General features: G+C 35.2%; 1 protein-coding gene across 1 annotated transcript; it reads left to right on the top strand.

The window, feature by feature from the left end:
• The first annotated feature begins 1,978 nt into the window (after positions 1-1,978).
• LOC125245062 (NACHT, LRR and PYD domains-containing protein 12-like) lies at positions 1,979-18,144 on the top strand. Its single transcript, XM_048155506.1, has 6 exons — positions 1,979-2,240; positions 4,613-6,410; positions 7,256-7,429; positions 8,119-8,292; positions 15,149-15,322; positions 17,980-18,144. The coding sequence occupies exons 1-6, from the start codon at positions 1,979-1,981 to the stop codon at positions 18,098-18,100; spliced, it is 2,703 nt and encodes a 900-aa protein (XP_048011463.1). The 3' UTR covers positions 18,101-18,144.
• The last annotated feature ends 444 nt before the right edge of the window (positions 18,145-18,588 follow it).

The raw sequence follows: 18,588 nt of genomic DNA, 5'->3' as shown, positions 1-18,588 counted from the left end.
CCCCTTTCTAAGTTGATATTTTAATCCTAGCTTCTGGTCTTAAGAGTTGGTGAGTTCAAAATGGTTAGATGCATTAAAAAGCAGAGTTTCTAAGCTTGAAAATGATACATATTTTGTGTTATTCCATTTTGGAAAATGAGCATGGACAGTTCCGGGAACATTGGATAACACATTGCATCCTGGAAAGAAGAGAGACATATTTTTTGCCAATATGTTACATCATTCCGTAAGTAATATCTTGTGATTGACACAATGGATTATGTTGTATTTGAGCTCATTTTAATCGTAAGACTCTGCTGTAAATGGTGATGTGCCCTGATCTATGATCTGTGCAAGTGCAAAACTATGATGAGCAAAAAATGCCACTACATATCTACATATTTGTTTACAGCTAGCACCTGTGCACTGTTTTTGTTGTAAACTCAATTTGTGCAGACTCATTAGAGAGTGAAAACATGTTGGAGGCATGATCTAAACATGTAAAGTATCATATATCATATGCAAAAAGAATTATTGTTCTACCTACATTGTTTCAGTTACTATTGGCTCTTTAAGCGATACATGCAAACGCGTGAGTCCTTAGCAATGCATATTACTTACAAAAATATATTTTTTATATATTTATGGTAGAAAATTCACAAAATATCTTCATGGAACATAATCTTTACTTATTAACCTAATGATTTTTTGCATAAAAGAAAAATTGATAATTCCATTTAACCTTTTTTCATTAAAGGATAATATTTGCCCCCTAAATTGACTTTCAAGTTCATTTTTTAATCTTTATAATTACCTTTACAACATTAATAATGTTTTAAATAATAATGAAAAAGTTCAATAGAGAAATGTCCAATGATAAAAATGGTGAAAAGTGATTATTTTAAATACTAAAACCATCAATAGATGGCGGTAAGTCACTGTCTTAATGCTAGAGTCATTGAGTTATTCGCTGTATTTATCAGTGGAGTAATGTAACAAAGTAATAATACTTCGTTAAAGTATTTTTTGGGAGAATATGACTTGAGTTTTTATATTTCTGTCAACTTTTACTCCACTATATTTCCTAAATAAAATATATACTTTTACTCCGATATATTTTCCCAAAGCATTTTCGTTACTTACTACAAAATAAAGTCGGAAGAACATGGAATGGAAACGACTCAAGGGCAAATTTTTTTAGTGATATAGCAAAACTTATGCGACAGTGCATTTTTTTTAGGGATGACGTCATCACGCACACCATTTTATCAGTAAAAGGCCAACTGGATGGAAACAGCCTTGAGACAGCAAATTTCACAAATATTTTTTTTCACATATTTTGCTTTGTCGATAAGAAAACATCACAAAAACTGGATGGAAACTTGGCTACTGTCATGTTGTAATCTTAACTGCATTGTATTGCTTTCTGTACTACAGTTTTTCTGTTTAAAATGCATTAATCTGTAAATTTATCAATTTCATTGGATATCATAGATATCATTTGGATATCATGATTTTACAGAATTTCACAGTTCATTTCAACAACATTTTTTACAGTGTATTTCTGACGTGGAGTTCCATCCGTTGGCTTGAAAAAGCCTGCCCAGAAAGATTGATGTTTTAAAATCTTTAAGTTTTGAGTTTTTGAAGGCAATCAGACGGTAGGTAGGTAGGTAGATTGATTCTAGGGTGTTGGGGGCTAATGTTTCAATGATGAAGTAGGCATTGATTTCTTCTGTGGAGGCAGCTTTTCACCTATATATATGAAAGGCACTTTCCAGGATCAGTCATTCGCTGGGTCTGGTGTCAATAAAGCTTTCATTGGACTAACAAGGAAGTTTTCAGTTCTGAAACTTACAGGATATTCTTATAGAATGATGACCTCTTATATGTCAAAAGCTCAATGAAAAGTTGATTTCTCAATTCATGGCCCATTTAAGAGTGAAACTACTTGAGATCTTTTTCTTTTTGTCCTGCAGCTATGAAGTGGTGAAGAGTGATGGCGTCTGTAAAAGATCTACTCAAGAACTTGCTGAAGAATCTGGTGAAAGATGATCTGAAGGAGTTTCAGTGGCACTTATTAGAAAATAAACATGAGTGTATTTTCAAGTCCGAAATGGAAAATGCAGATGTCTTAGACACAGTGGATAAGATGGTAGCACGTTTTGGACCAGAAGAAGCTGTGAAGATAACGGTGGAGATCCTGAGGAAGATGAACCAGAATAATCTGGTTGAGCAGCTAGAAAACAATCACAAGCAAAGTAACGTTTAATTCACTGTGACTGTAATGTGATTGACTAATGTAATGGTTTGACTGAATCTTTGCTCTGCTGATGTGTTTGTGTGATTTATGTTTTTGCTAGTGTGTGATCCTCTCTCACACACACACACACATCAGGCTAAAAGCAATATAAAGACATCTGCCACTGTTGGAGCTCATTCGAAAGAGATATTATTAGCATCTTATTATTATCTTTTTATTAAATAATGGTCTTTCACAACAAAAGAACTTTAATACAGATGTCCCACAAGGCTGTGTCAGTTTACCAATTCTTTTTACACTTTTTACAAATGAATGCTCAAGTAAGCATTTATAAAACTACAATTTTATATATTCAGATGACACACCCATTTTAATGTTTGAAGGGATAATTCACCCAAAAATGTAAATTACCCCATTTACTCACCCTCAAGCAATCCTAGGTGTATATGACTTTCTTATATTAAAAATGTCCTGGCTCTTCCTAGCTGTATGTCAGTGAATGAGGGATAAGATTTTAAAGCCAAAAAAAGTGCATCCATCCATCATAAATGTACTCCACTTGGCTCCAGGGGGTTAATAAAGGCCTTCTGAAGCTAAGTGATATTTAAAACTTTATAAACTAAAATAATTAGCTCACATGCTCAAAAAGAAAAAAAAAAAAAGAAAAAGAGAGACTAGGCAACAAATATGACCTCCTGACATTTCTCTTTAAAATTTTTCATTTTAGATTTATAATTTGTGACAGTGTTTTGTTTTGCTCTATCCTCTGCACTTTCGCATCCATCAATATGGCATATGGCAACATAACTATTTTTCCATAGTGGTAGTGTTGCCATAAGGTAACATTGATATTTTCTCGAATTACAGTAAAACTATGATAAACAAAGTTTATTTGTGAATAAATTTTTTTTAATTTATTTCCAAAGATGCTGCAAAAAATCCCCCTTGAGAAGAGAGTTTAGAAATGAGGTTAATAGAGCAATTTCTGGAGCACTTCAACAGGTTTTCTTCTGTGTTAGGGTGACAGTAGGAAAGAGAGTTTTGGAGGGACATTCAAATCATTAATTTGACTTAAAAACAGCAAACGCAAACCATTGACCTTAAGTCCTTCCCTTTTAATTCCCATAGAGCACTGTATTGTATTTTTTCTAGGGCTTTAACGATTCCTCGATTAAATTTGAATACTCGATTTTAAAAAATCCTCAATTTCAACTTGCGCGTCGAGTAACCGGTAAAATACCACAGACGAAAATCCATGAAACACATTATTAGACCATTTTCTAAGGCTGCACGATATTATGTTCAAAAATCATAATAAAGCATATGCTATTGTGAATTTACGAAGGCTGCGAATCAATTAAATAAATGTATGTGCTGCAGGTTTAATATGTGCTGTAATTATTTACATATGTGTAGGTTATGTCCCCAGTGACACCCAGTTTACATTGGTCTAAAAGCTTTAATCAAAACTTTGTATAGTGTGATACAATTGTTTATTAATGTTGAACAATAGATGGCGCTGTCACCAAATTGATTTGGTATCGTCAAGGCATGTGCAAAGGTTCATTTAAGCAGAAGGAAACAATAACTTTTAATGACTGGTCAGCATGGCTTAAACACGATCTGAGACAAATAGTGACAATTCAGTGAACACTCTGGAATTAGGAATTAGAAAAAAGTTATTCTGAAATTTTCAAATTGAAACCAAGTGTTTAGGGATGAGCGATATACTATCAACTGGCAGAGATTTTAGATTATAGCGGTTACACGTGTGAAGTTGTAGTGCTGTCCCCTCATGAAAGTTTATCTTTTGCAAGAGATTTTTAAACTATTCAAGTACAATAAACCATGAAAGAGAACTCAATTCAATACTCTCACTCTGTCTGAGAGTCAAGAACATTTTTACTTATGTTAGTTAAGCTATTACTAGTTTTTTGCTGGGATATCAAAATTGGTGTTAAGAAGTATGAAATTTCAATGGTATCTTAAAATTATAAATTGTAACAACCTTATTTCAAGCTAACTATATTTAGAAGTATATATCATTAGCTTGAAATACAATTAGTAAAATGATTGATATACAAAGTATTCATTGTGACTTTACATGAGTCAAGGTATTTCCATAACCATACACGTTGTCAACTTAAGCATAATCTGTGATTAAGATTTTGCATGTAAACACTGTTGAGTGATTAAATGAGTGATTAATTTGAATGTAGTAGAAGCAGTGTTCAAGTTTCCACACATATACAGTTGATTTTTTTTGTAAAAGAAATCAAATACCATGTTAGAATATATGTAAAGAATGTATTATAATTTTAATAAAATCGATCACTTACTCTTTGCTGATTTCTTTCCTGTTTCTCAAAGGCTCAGCTGCAGAGCACAGTAAGGCTGCTCTTCATAAGATTAGCCTCAGACTGAAGGACAAATTAAAACAGGACTACAAGAAGATATTGGTTGGTAATTCAGAGATGGGTCATCAGAAGTACCTGCATGATATCTACACTGATTTATATGTGGTGGAAAATGAGACAGGAGGAAGAGTGAATGAACACGAGGTGAGACAGTTTGAATTAAATCTCAAACAATTTGATGCCAAAGACACACCGATACAGTGCAATAACATTTTCAAAGTCCATAAGGGTCAACAAAACAGAAAGGTGCTGACCATGGGGATTGCAGGGGTGGGAAAATCAGTCTCCGTCAATAAATACATCCTTGACTGGGCTGAAGGGAAAGAGAATCAGGATATAGCTTTCATTTTACCTCTGCCGTTCCGTGAGCTAAATTTGATCACAAAAAACGTCAGTCTCATGGGACTGCTTCATGAATACGTCTTTAATGGTACTGAAGAACTGCCTTCTCTTCCTGAAGGTGATGGTAAAGTCTTGTTCATCTTTGATGGGCTGGATGAATGTCGCTTCCCTTTGAGATTTAAAGAGCCTGACAGAATTACAGATGTTCACACAGAAACAACAGTGAGTAAGATAGTTACAAGCCTGATCAAGAGACACCTGCTTCCCTCTGCTCTCATCTGGATCACATCCAGACCAGCAGCAGCCAGTCTGATACCCCGTGACTACATTGATCAGGTGACAGAGGTGAGAGGATTTAATGATGAGCAGAAAGAGCAATACTTCAAAAAAAACAGTCCTGAAGTTTCTGAAAATATCATCAGTCACATTAAGAAATCCAGGAGTCTGTACATCATGTGCCATATCCCTGTCTTCTGCTGGATCTCTCTCACTGTTCTTAAGCCTCTACTGGCTCAAGAGAGCGATGACAAAACACCTACAACTCTCACAGGGATGTACACAAACTTCTTACTTACTCAGCAGCAACAGTTGAAAGAAAAATACAATGTTCCTGAACCTAAAGCCAATGCAAGGTCTTTTGATCAGATTATTCTAAAGCTTGGGAAACTGGCCTTTCAACAGCTGGAGAAAGGAAACCTGATTTTCTACAAAGAAGATCTTGAGGAATGTGGACTAGATGTCAGCGAAGGTTCTGTGTACTCTGGGTTATGCACTCAGATCTTTCAGGAGGAAAAGGCTGTTTCAGCAAGAAGTGTTTTCAGCTTTGTACATCTCAGTGTCCAGGAATTCCTTGCTGCTCTCTATGTGTTTATGATGGGCAAAGATGAGAAAGCTAACTTATTTCTTCAATCTTGGATAGAAAAACTGAAATGGAAACTGTCCAAAAAGCCACTGTTTAAACTTCATAAGGCTGCAATCAACAAGGCTTTACAAAGTGAGAACGGACACCTGGACCTTTTCCTCCGGTTCCTCCTGGGTCTTTCACTGGAGTCCAATCAGAGTGACCTGAAAGAAGTACTGCCAGGACTGAAACTGAAAACAGAGGACATGAAAAACACTTCTGACTATATCAAAAAGATAATAGAGAATGAGAAATCAATAGAGAGGACCATTAATCTATTCCACTGTCTGAATGAACTAAAAGATAAGTTTGTGGAGGAAATCCAGAAGAATCTAAGCTCAGGAAATATTTCAGCACAGAAGCTGTCCTCTGCTCAGTGGTCTGGTCTGGTGTTTGTGCTCCTCATGTCAGAAGAGACTCAAGAGATGTTTGAACTGCAGAAATACAGAAGATCTGATAAAGCACTGACGAGACTGCTGCCAGTGATCAAAAACACCAGAAGAGCACTGTAAGAATATCCTTTACATTCATTTACATACATCGATAGTCATTTGTAATTTGACCTTCATTTTACGTGGGTGACTTGTTGGCCTAGATTGTTCAGAAAAATACATAAAATGTGTGTGCTGATATAAATACTGGTTAGATGTTTTATGAAGAGAAAATTGTATTAGCTTTGTTTCCATCACTACAGTCAAAGGTTTTTCCAAGCTCCAGATTATAAATGTTACTTAATAATTTATTTATTTAATGATTTATTTGTATAAGGACAGATAAAATAAACATAAAACTGGGACAACAGCCATCCAATGTATGTATCATAGTTAATTTGCCAAAGTTAATTTGCAACAGATTTTAATAATCTGATTTTAATAATCATTAAATAATCAGGTAATGAATTCCAAAATTCTACACTTTTAACTGAGAGGACAGTCTGAGCAAAAGATGTTTAACAAAATAAACATTTACAATTTCAACCAGAATGTAGATCTGCTGCACCCCTGCACACTCTCTCTCTCTCTCTCTCTCTCTCAAAAAAAAGAAAAAAAATCATAAGGGTTGAGAGGCAAGACCATTTAAACATTTAAATACAAGCTTTACATAAAAAAAGACAAAGTGTTTTTTTTAGTAGTTTTACAAAGTTTTATTTACTTAAGTTGAAAATTATCATTTTAATGATGGTATCTTCTAAAATTTCTAAAATTTTCAAGGCTCTGTTGTAGGCATTCAATCAGATTAATTAAAGACTGACGTGTGATATCGAGTTTAAAAACAGAAGGGCATGATCATATGTTAAACAATTTATTATTATTATAAGCATTACTGTTGCTGTTTGTTTTGTTCTCTACACAGGCTACACAGCTGTAATCTCACTCCTCAGTCCTGTAAATGTTTGTCTTCAGTTTTACAATCCTCAAACTCCTTCTTGAAAGAGATGGACCTGAGTAGCAATGACCTGCAGGATTCGGGAGTGAAGCTTCTTTCTGATGGACTGAGGAGTCCAAGCTGTCAGCTGGAGATTATGAGGTGAATGGTTTTAAAGTAATTAATATAAGTATTTTTGCATAAGTGCATAAGTCTGAGAAAAAAATTATTTGGGGTTGGGGGGACAGTAGGGGTTAAACAGATCATAGTAGAAGGGCTTTTATAAATTACAGTTACAACAACAATAAAACATGAGTACAAGTTTATTGTTGAATTAACCAAGACGTAGTTAATACACTTGAAGCAGATCTGAAATAATCAGGTAATGAATTCCAAAATTTTACACTGAGAGGGCAGTCTGAGCAAAAGTAAAATTGTACAATTTCCGCCACAAACCCCTCTGGTGGATCTGCTGGACCCCTGCAATCTCTCTCAAAAAAAAAAAAACCAAGGGAAAAAAGAGGGGGGGGGGGTGCTGAGGGTCAAGATCATTTAAACTTCAGAATAAAAACTTTACATAGTTTAGAAAGGATAATTGAGCAAAGCTTATCAATATTGTATTTACTTGAGATCTGACTGTGATGGTATCTTATTAGCTTTCTATCTAAAATTTTCAAGGCTCTGTTGTAAAGGCATTCGATCAGATTAATTACAGACTGACATGTGTGATAATATCATCGAGTTTAAAAACAGAAGGGCATGATCATATGTTAAACGATTTATTATTATAATTAAAATTCTTAATATTATTATTAGCATTATTGCTGCTATTTGTTTTGTTCTCTACACAGGCTACACAGCTGTAATCTCACTGCACAGTCCTGTGAACATTTGTCTTCAGTTTTACAATCCTCAAACTCCTTCCTGAGAGAGATGGACCTGAGTAGCAATAACCTCCAGGATTCTGGAGTGAAGCTTCTTTCTGATGGACTGAAGAGTCCAAACTGTCAGCTGGAGATAATGAGGTGAATGGTTTTAAAATAATCAAATATGCTGTAATAAGAGGTGGACTTAACCAATAAGTAAGGTAAACGACCGCTTAGCGCCCCAGAAAAAAAAGGACCCCGTTAAATTTGGCAAAACATATTTAGCAAACGTACAAGTGCATATTTGTGTTTGTGCTTTGGAGAGTGTCAAAGGTTTCTATTTCCCACATGATTTTCCAGTGTTTAGCAATGTAGTCAATCACACACATGTCTATTGATTTCTTGAACACAATAGCCAATGAGAGGCATTTAAGTTCCACTCACTGGACAGTAGGGGTTGATCCGTGATCTGTATGGACCAGGCCCCATGGTTCGGCACGCATGTGATTCACAGATCAATTGCAAATTTAACCACAATAGAGTGAAAGGTTATCATTTGCATGTGTTTTGTCTTGCTAGTTTACATATTCCAAACTTTAAAACCATTCATTTATTCAATTTATCTTTCGTATCCCCATGCACTTGGATGGATACATGCATACAAATTATGTCAGTCAAAATACCCATCTCAGCAAGTATTCTCATAAACACATTCGGTTATGTCTTAAGTGAGCAAGTTGAGAAAGAAATCAGTATTATATTGGATCTGTGCATACATGGGATCTTTAAAGTGACAGCAAGCTATACATACCCGCCGTTGTCTGTTTTGTTAATCAAACAACAAAATACAGCTTTAACAAAGATAAATCTATATTAAATTTAAAAGATTTTCACATGAAAAAAGGCAGAGTCTCTGCACACACCTACCTACCATGGACCAATTATAGTAAAAAAAAAAAGGTGTTTACCAGCACAGAGCGAATATTTCCAGATAGTTTGCTTTGGCAAGCTTTTTCAAACTCCCAAAACAAACTCCAAAAGAACTTGGTTTTGGCCTGATATTGTGCAAAATGATGTCACATCAATTTGTTCTTTGATTTTACTTGAAGTATATCAGGGCCTTCGTGTTTCATTAAGTTACAAGTGAAAATGCCACGTGAAAGGTACATCAAATTTTACTTAGCGCCTGTGGAGTTTTAAGTGCCGTAACTCAATGAGGAATATCTTCTGATCAACGCAATGGATTATGTTGATTTTGGACTCTTTTTAAACATGAGAATATGTTGTAAATAATGATGTGCCAGTTCCATAAAGCATGTTTTATGAAGTTACAAGTGAAAACATGACATAAATGCTGCAAGGTATTGGAACTATTTTACCATGGCAATGAAAAATAACTGACAATCAAGGACAAATATCACATTCTGATTTGTCAGAACTTGTCATGTGTATATTAATTCTTAATAACCATACTACACAACGGTTGGTAATATACTGTGTATTGACACAAATATCGATCTTTATCTTGATTCAATATGAATTCATATGCATATACTGTACATATAAGGAAAAAAATCTTTGTTGAATGCAGTTTTCCTTTTTAACACTAGTTTAAACTTTTGAGTTAAATTCAGTATTTCATTGTAATCATTAATATTCACTTATGTGCTTACAAGAATATAATTTAAAATATTTGGATGTGAGTTATTACTTTTTTAAACTTCACATTTAAAAAAAAACCTAGTAGATTCATATGTATTTATTAAAAGCAATACAGGCATCTACTGAATAAACCATGGCATTATAAATGAAAGTTATTATTTTTTATGCCTCAAAATGTCTCCAATCTGCCTCTTAAATATTGGAATTTAAAACTATTTTGTGTTTTAACCTTAACGCTGTTTTCTGGGCCCTAGAGGTGTTTTGACATGCCTTGACATTTCTGTTACGTATAACATTTTCATGGCTAAAGGCTGATTACACTGTATTCAGCAGTAATTCTGCTACAATAATATGTGAACAGCATGCATGTGAGGGATGTGTTTCAGATGTGTTTCAGACTGGACTTCACTAAGAGAGAGACAGCAGAAAGAGCATCGTGTTAGTTTTCTTTATTTTGCAAAAGGCAAAACAATTCATTTTTATTTTGAGTCTACACAAATAAAAGTAGACATTTAACAGTTTTGAATGTGTATAACACTTATCTGTATGACCAAAATCAGAGTATTTTTAGTCTCTTTCACACTCATAAGAAAAAAAGTTTGGTGGTTACATGTGAAATATGTGCGATAAACTCCCATCCTGGGTTGCGCCAATAGACTGTGATATTGTGTATCCAGAGATATCGTCTATCAGTTATTGATATCAAGAGGATTCAGCATTTCCAATTTATGTATTAAATTATTATTTGCCCCACAATTTCAGCACATCACCACAAGGATAATTAAAGATTAGATAGATTAGCTTACTCCTCATTGATTTAAAAACATTTATGTCGACTACGCATTCACTATGTATAGGGGCCACAAGAGAAATATTAAGAAATAAATTAAGACAGTTACATACCGTTATCAGCATATGTTGAAGTATTTATCTCTCGTTGTCTCTGAGAGAAATTGTGCCTATGGTAAATTAATAAAAGTAAATTAATAAAAGTGCCGCCCTTATGGACATGCAAGTGGCTTGGAAGACGTGTAACATGGTTTATCCATTTTAATTTAAATAAACAAAAAATTTTAATATTTCAGTGATGCTTTGGATGATCAATATATAATCAGTGGCTGCAATGAGCTCTTTAGACAGCGTGTCACAAGCTCAGCTTCTTGTACGTCTTCTCACCGCAAAACGGCAGTGGGGCAGTGTCAGTAGCATGTTTACCCCCTCAGTGTTCAACCACGGAAAGATGTAATACAAAAAAGTTGGGACACTGTACAAATTGTGAATAAAAAACAGAATGCAATGATGTGGAAGTTTTAAATTTCAATATTTTATTCAGAATACAACATAGATGACATATTAAATGTTTAAACTGAGAAAATGTATCATTTTAAGAGAAAAATAAGTTGATTTTAAATTTCATGGCATCAACACATCTCAAAAAAGTTGGGACAAGGCCATGTTTACCACTGTGTGGCATCCCCCTCTTTTTTTTATAACAGTCTGCAAACGTCTGGGGACTGATGAGACAAGTTGCTCAAGTTTAGGAATAGGAATGTTGTCCCATTCTTGTCTAATACAGGCTTCTAGTTGCTCAACTGTCTTAGGTCTTCTTTGTCGCATCTTCCTCTTTATGATGCGCCAAATGTTTTCTATGGGTGAAAGATCTGGACTGCAGGCTGGCCATTTCAGATGTGTAAGCTGCCCATGCCACACGCACTCATGCAACCCCATACCATCAGAGATGCAGGCTTCTGAACTGAATGCTGATAACAACTTGGGTTGTCCTTGTCCTCTTTAGTCCGGATGACATGGCGTCCCAGTTTCCAAAAAGATCTTCACATTTTGATTCGTCTGACCACAGAACAGTTTTCCACTTTGCCACAGTCCATTTTAAATGAGCCTTGGCCCAGAGAAAACGCTGCGCTTCTGGATCATGTTTAGATATGGCTTCTTTTTTGACCTATAGAGTTTTAGCCGGCAACGGCGAATGGCACGGTGGATTGTGTTCACCGACAATGTTTTCTGGAAGTATTCCTGAGCCCATGTTGTGATTTCCATTACAGTAGCATTCCTGTATGTGATGCAGTGCCGTCTAAGGGCCCGAAGATCACAGGCATCCAGTATGGTTTTCCGGCCTTGACCCTTACGCATAGAGATTGTTCCAGATTCTCTGAATCTTTGGATGATATTATGCACTGTAGATGATGATAATGTCAAACTCTTTGCAGTTTTTCTCTGAGAAACTCCTTTCTGATATTGCTCCACTATTTTTCGCCACAGCATTGGGGAAATTGGTGATCCTCTGCCCATCTTGACTTCTGAGAGACACTGCCACTCTGAGAGGCTCTTTTTATACCCAATCATGTTGCCAATTGACCTAATAATTTGCAAATTGGTCATCCAGCTGTTCCTTATATGTACATTTAACTTTTCCGGCCTCTTATTGCTACCTGTCCCAACTTTTTTTGAATGTGTAGCACTCATGAAATCCAAAATGAGCAAATATTTGGCATGACATTTCAAAATGTCTCTCTTTCAACATTTGATATGTTATCAATATTCTATTGTGAATAAAATATAAGTTTATGAGATTTGTAAATTATTGCATTCCTTTTTTATTCACAATTTGTACAGTGTCCCAACTTTTTTGGAATCGGGTTTGTAAAAAAGCTAGTAAACAAAGAAACGTAATGTCACATTTACCTCAGAACAAACATGACCATAAACTCCTTAGTCAGCTAGAAAAATTAACTCTAGAGGAGCATTTAGCTAAATATATGCACCATATTACATATTAATTATAATTTTTAATGTTCCTCAATAGCCTATATAATGCATGTTTGAATAAATCCTCCAAGTTGACTGCCACCATTTAAATGTTTATATATTAAAAAAAACTAAATGGAGTAGAAATAATTTTAAAGTTAGTAGATCTATTATAACTTTATTATTATAAAAAAAAATCTCCTTTTAATGTAATTTAAGTTTGTAAACAAATTTGTTCATTTTACCATTCAGTATTAAAGTAGTACCAACCTATGTATATTATACAGCTTTAGTTGATAGAATGTTTTTCTTGAGAAAATTTTACATGTACTGTAGCCTACCTATACAGTATATCCTAAATAACTGATATTGACTCCAATTGTAAGCGTGTGAATTGAAATGCATAACTGTGATGAGAGACTGGCAGGAAATGGTGCAAAACAAAGTTTTTTGACACAGAGTGTGATATACTGATAACACACACATAAGCATTGTTTCAGAATGCTCTCAATACATGTAGCCTAGATCAGATGCTTACTATATGTATTCTTGTGGTGGTGCTTATGGGGTGTTGCTTTGGGACGGGTTAGAATGAGGCTGGGAGGGAAAAATCACAGTACACAAAAAAGTAGACTACAGACCCCTCAACCCCACCCCCCTTGCTGGGGCCCCCTCCCAGAGATTTGCTTAGGGCCCCCAATAACCTAAACACGGCCCTGAGCAGCATGTTCAGAATAGCAGCTTGTGATGACGTCCATTGAAGAGGTGCTTTTCAATGGCGATGAACTTCTATGTCGGGCTTGTTCAGACCGTGACATCTCAATGGTTGATTTGGCCATTTGAATTGGCATCCAGTGGCACTTTATAAAGGCAGCTAGCACCAACCGCTATTCACACACTTGAACGGTGTTGCGGCGACTGTTTTCTTTTTCTTTTGCTGATCTCCCATGGCCCAGACCTTGTGGTTTAGGGCAACTGATTCATAATTCTGCTTCAACTGTGTGATACTCTCACGAGGAGTGACAAATATTTCTGACATGCCAGAAATTCATCGGACCATCCGATTGACGATTGGGAGAGGTTTACCGCCTCTCATTTCCCCCTGTACACTGCACGACAAACGATGCCCAACAAAGCTGAAAATCATCCAGATTAAAAGTCTGGTTAAAAAACGGTTAATCGCACTGTGTATACTAGGGGTGAAATGGTTCTCAGTAAAAAAATCGAACCGTACTGTTCTGCACACTCGGTTCGGCACGCACTTGCACCGCGGTTCATCTCATATCTGTCTTTTTTTACAGTCTATGCTTACGACGCATACGCATCTATAATATGGCTTGTAGAACACTGATAAAACAGAATTAGGCTAATGTAAGTTTCTGTCGATGGATGTGCTTTCTGGCGTCCCCTAAACTTTGTTTAATGCGAGTGCTGTATGCTCATAAGACTCAACTGGGTGTTGATAATGTGCGAGCGCAGGTGAGACCTGAACAGCACACATTGCTATCTACATTTAAACTAAACTCATTTAAGCCTTGCAAATTTAAACATTCGAGTGCAAGGCACGAAAGAGAAGTTACGCGTGTGTGTACAGCACGCAAATGTTGAGGTCTCTTTCAAGTCTTGCGCTTCAACGGACAAATTCACACAAAATTATGTCAACATGCCCGTCTTGGCGAGTATCCTAGCAAGCATTGTCGGTTATGTCTTAAGTGAACTTATATGCTCGAGAAAGAACACGTGTTTAGTTTTTAGTGTACTGATCCATTTATTATGTCTTAAAGAGACAGCAGCCCTTGCATTCCTGCTGTCTGGATGTGTTTTTAATATTAATCAAACAACAAAATACAAGGAAATCACTCATTGCTCATGACGGAATAGCAACTTAATAATTAATAATAATTGATCTTTATTTAATTTATAAGATTACATGCAATGTTGTTTTACATTTTATTAGCAACTTTATGCAATTCCTGTACCTAAAAACTACATAACCTGAAAAGCTATATTTATTTGTATCTTTGCTTTACTGTATTTATTTGTGCTGTTTGATTATTTTTTCTTATTTTCTTTTATTTTTATTTGACAGTAGTAATTTTTTCCCTGAACATAGCACATACCGAACCATATCAAAACCGTGATACAAACTGAACCGTTACACCCCTAGTGTATACCCAGCATTATTTGTATGACTATGTTAATGTTTCATGTCTAAATGTAAATTATATATTTTCAATTCAAAACAATGAAAATTGAAAAAAGTAATCACTTGAAATCACTGCCTGTAGGGTTTTTTTTAAATAGTAAAAAATGCCTAATGAAAGGCTGAAATAGGTATACATCTTCAAATAACAATTTCTATAATACACACAAGTATAAATATGTCTGATGACTTAACTACTGTACATTTATAAAAATAAATAAATAAATAATTTTATTCTGGTACACATTCACTGACACTTTTTCTACTTTTGTGACTGAATCTACAGAGAATTACAGCTGTGAATACAAATTGGACAGGTCAGTGAGTGATAGTAAAGTCTGATCGCCAAACTAATGTCGAATGGACTGTTCCTGTATGTCTTTGTAGATTGTCTGGCTGTATGGTGACAGAGGAAGGCTGTGGTTATGTGTCTTCAGCTCTGAGTTCAAACCCCTCACGCCTGAAAGAGCTGGATCTGAGCTACAATCACCCAGGAAATTCAGGAGTCAAGCTGCTCACTGATAAACTCAATCATCCAAACTACAGACTGGATAAACTCAAGTATGTTGAGCAAAGAGTTTTGTTTAAACAACTCCAAAACCAGCAATACAATCTTCTCATATTACAAACCAGTTACACTTATACATTTACAAAAGTTCTTACTGAGAATTTATTTAGAGGTTTACCTCTAGTTATACTATGGGGCTGTAGAATGCTTTGTTCTGCAATTATTTCCAGTAAATGCACAGCTTAAATAGTTCCAGGCAGGTCTTGACTGCATTACAGTTCCATATCACTTCATAAAATTATTTTAGTTATTTCAAAGGTCCTGACAACCTACAACAGCAAAAAAAAAAAAAAAAAAAAAAAAGACACTGATCAAACAAATAAATATAACAAATTGGATATAAATCACAAACCATTTCCATGATTTTCAGTCTTGCACAGAAACTTGTTGTCAGTGCTGTCCTGCGACTTCATCAGTAAAATAGTATCGCAACTTGTGTAGTATGTCTGAAAAAGGGACTGTATTAGGTGAGGTCTGATATCTAGCTTTCCTTAAGGGTTATCTGTCAAAAAACAGGATCCAATCAGCTTCATCCAAAAGAGGTATATTTGTTGTGGTGGAAAGAGTCTTAAAAATGTTATTAAAGTAAAAGTATTGCTACTTATAATAATATAAAAAATAATATGACTCAAGTAAGAGTTAATAAGTAGTTTGTTACGTTGTTACTTCCATATTATTTTTCTGTTTACCCTCAAAATGAGGTGATGTGACTCTAAACACTCTCATGTCATTTTTCTGTTTCATTCATACTGAAAGCCAGAGCGCAGAAAGTCATGCAGAAAGTCCACAAGTGAATTCATAGAAGTATTAAATCCATACATTTTCAGTTGCTTATAAACATATTAATGGGAAAAGTGTCATTATACTGTATTCATCACAAACTTAATATGTAACCATAATATGTGAGCAACATGTATGTACATGTTTGTATTTGTGACCGAATAACATTTATGCATGGTTATTGAATGGGTCGAACGGTTCTCACTGTAACCATTCCATTCCGTGCCGTTCTGGGCCTGCTTGTATGGTTACGGTTTAATTTTCCACTGTGGGGCTGATAACGGCCGCTCTTTGGAATGCAATACAAAAGCGTCAGTCGTTGCCTTGGTAACACAATGGTTTACTGATGATATGACATTTAAATAATAACCACGTTATGGAGGATGATCAGATATTTCTTTTAATTTCATTATTAATTTATGTCGCTCAAATAGATCGCTTAGCCAGCTACAGAGAAACTGGTAGACAAATGACCAATCCTGAGTGGCAATGTCACTTCACGGATTCTACCAGCATGATTCAGCATTGCCTTGACAACCAAGCCGAGAATTCCAGGCTGAGAACGGTTTGTGATCGTGCTGTGCTGCACCAGGCTCAAGTAGAACCGTTCGACCTAACCATGGAAAAGCAGCTTATCTGTTGACAAGACTTTTGACTAATGGATGTTGTAGTTTTTGCTTTAAAATGATATGAAAATCATCCTGTCCACGCATTCACATAAACAATATATTGATTTAAATTTTGGAATAATCCTGAATAATGTTGTGATTCATACTTGAGGAGACAATGAGCAGCATAATGAGCCTTTCAGTCAGATATGTAAGAGTGAAATAACAATATAAATGAGAGTCAAAGGCACATTTTGAGTAAATCCTGTTCAAAGATATATGTGAAAATCACATACCTGGTATTTCCAAGGTGTTTTGTGTTTATATGCACTGGAGAGAAAAAAAAGTCCTGCTTCTGGTGATCTCACTATCATATTTATGCAGAATTTGTCCAATCCGGGGCCAATGCCTGGTCACTATGATTCTCAAATCTGTGAAATAAAAGCAAAAAAAATAAATAAATACATTTGTGAGCATGCTGATAACAAGATTATAACAACAATTGATGTTAATATAATGTCCACTCTTAACAGAAAACGTGATCATTTTTTATCTCATGCATGCATGTATTATTGAATATCATGTGGATTTTGTATAGGCATGTAATATTTTAAATTGTACACAGTACCGACCATTACTATTTTTAATGTTTTTGAAATAAGTTTCATGCTCATAACTGTGTACTCAAAATGTGTCTTTGACTCTCAGTTTTACATTTAACTTATTCTAAACTACAAACAAAAAAATATATATTTCTTTTGTCATTCCATACTTTCTTCCTGACTGAATGGCTCATTATGTGGCTCATTAGGGGCAGGGTCTTAATCTCCTCAGCTGTGAATCACAGCATTATTCAGGAAGATTCACGCCTCTTCACATATGGCCAGGGTAAAAAATCAATACATTGTTTTAAAGTGTCCGAGTAGGCAGAATGATTTTAACATCAATTTGAAGCAAAAACTCTAGAATCAAATATTAAATTCCTAAAAGTCTTTTGAAAAATTGTTCAGTATGTGTTTTGAGGCCTTATTTCAGTGATTTTAATTTCTCAAAACATTAATTTTTGATCTCTACATTTACACTATAAACAGAAATGCATTAGGATAAAATAGTTTCTTTCTTTCTGAAAACACTGAGTATTGATTTCTATGTGATCAATTTATGTATAAGTCTATTCACACAGACCCTGCCTCTTACACACACAGCAGTCTTATATGTGTGTGTGTTTACTGATTAACTTTGACACTGTTTGTGTTTTGTAGTGTGGATCATGGAAGAGAGATCTGGATTACAGCAGGACTACACAAATGTACGTATAAACACACATACTCTTATCTCTCTTACACACAAACACACACTCAAACTGTACTGAGACACCACTGATATATTGAACATGAAGAATTCAGCTATATTAAAGGTCAGACAGATTCACAATTCTTGATTACAGATTAGATGAGAAGAAGAAGAATTCTAAATTTTGATTTGCTTCTGTAATACAAACTTGTGAACGATCCTAAATTAACTTGTAATAATGTGTTTTTATCTCCATCAGATTGCCATCAGTTCACTCTGGATCCATACACAGTCAATAAATACATTTGTCTGTCTGAGAGGAACAGAGTGATTACATTTACAGACACAGATCAGCCATATCCTGATCATCCAGACAGATTTGATGAGTATCAGGTGTTGTGTAGAGAGAGAGTGTGTGGACGCTGTTACTGGGAGATTGAGTGGAGTGGGAGACGTGTGTTTATATCAGTGTCATATAAGAGCATCACCAGGAAGGGACGAGGTAAAGAGTGTGTGTTTGGATCTAATGATCAGTCCTGGAGTTTGATCTGCTATTCCTCCAGTTACTCATTCAGTCA

This window comes from Megalobrama amblycephala, linkage group LG14 (assembly GCF_018812025.1).
Source record: "Megalobrama amblycephala isolate DHTTF-2021 linkage group LG14, ASM1881202v1, whole genome shotgun sequence".
In the NCBI taxonomy this organism is placed as follows: Eukaryota; Metazoa; Chordata; class Actinopteri; order Cypriniformes; family Xenocyprididae; genus Megalobrama; species Megalobrama amblycephala.
This window is presented reverse-complemented; position numbering and strand designations above follow the sequence as displayed.

Excerpts from the sequence above, each read along its gene's own strand:
- LOC125245062 (XM_048155506.1), top strand. The coding sequence starts at position 1,979 with ATGGCGTCTGTAAAAGATCTACTCAAGAACTTGCTGAAGAATCTGGTG. Across the intron at positions 2,241-4,612 it reads AGAAAACAATCACAAGCAAA|GCTCAGCTGCAGAGCACAGT; the intron begins GTAACGTTTAAT and ends TGTTTCTCAAAG. Across the intron at positions 6,411-7,255 it reads AAAAACACCAGAAGAGCACT|GCTACACAGCTGTAATCTCA; the intron begins GTAAGAATATCC and ends TTCTCTACACAG.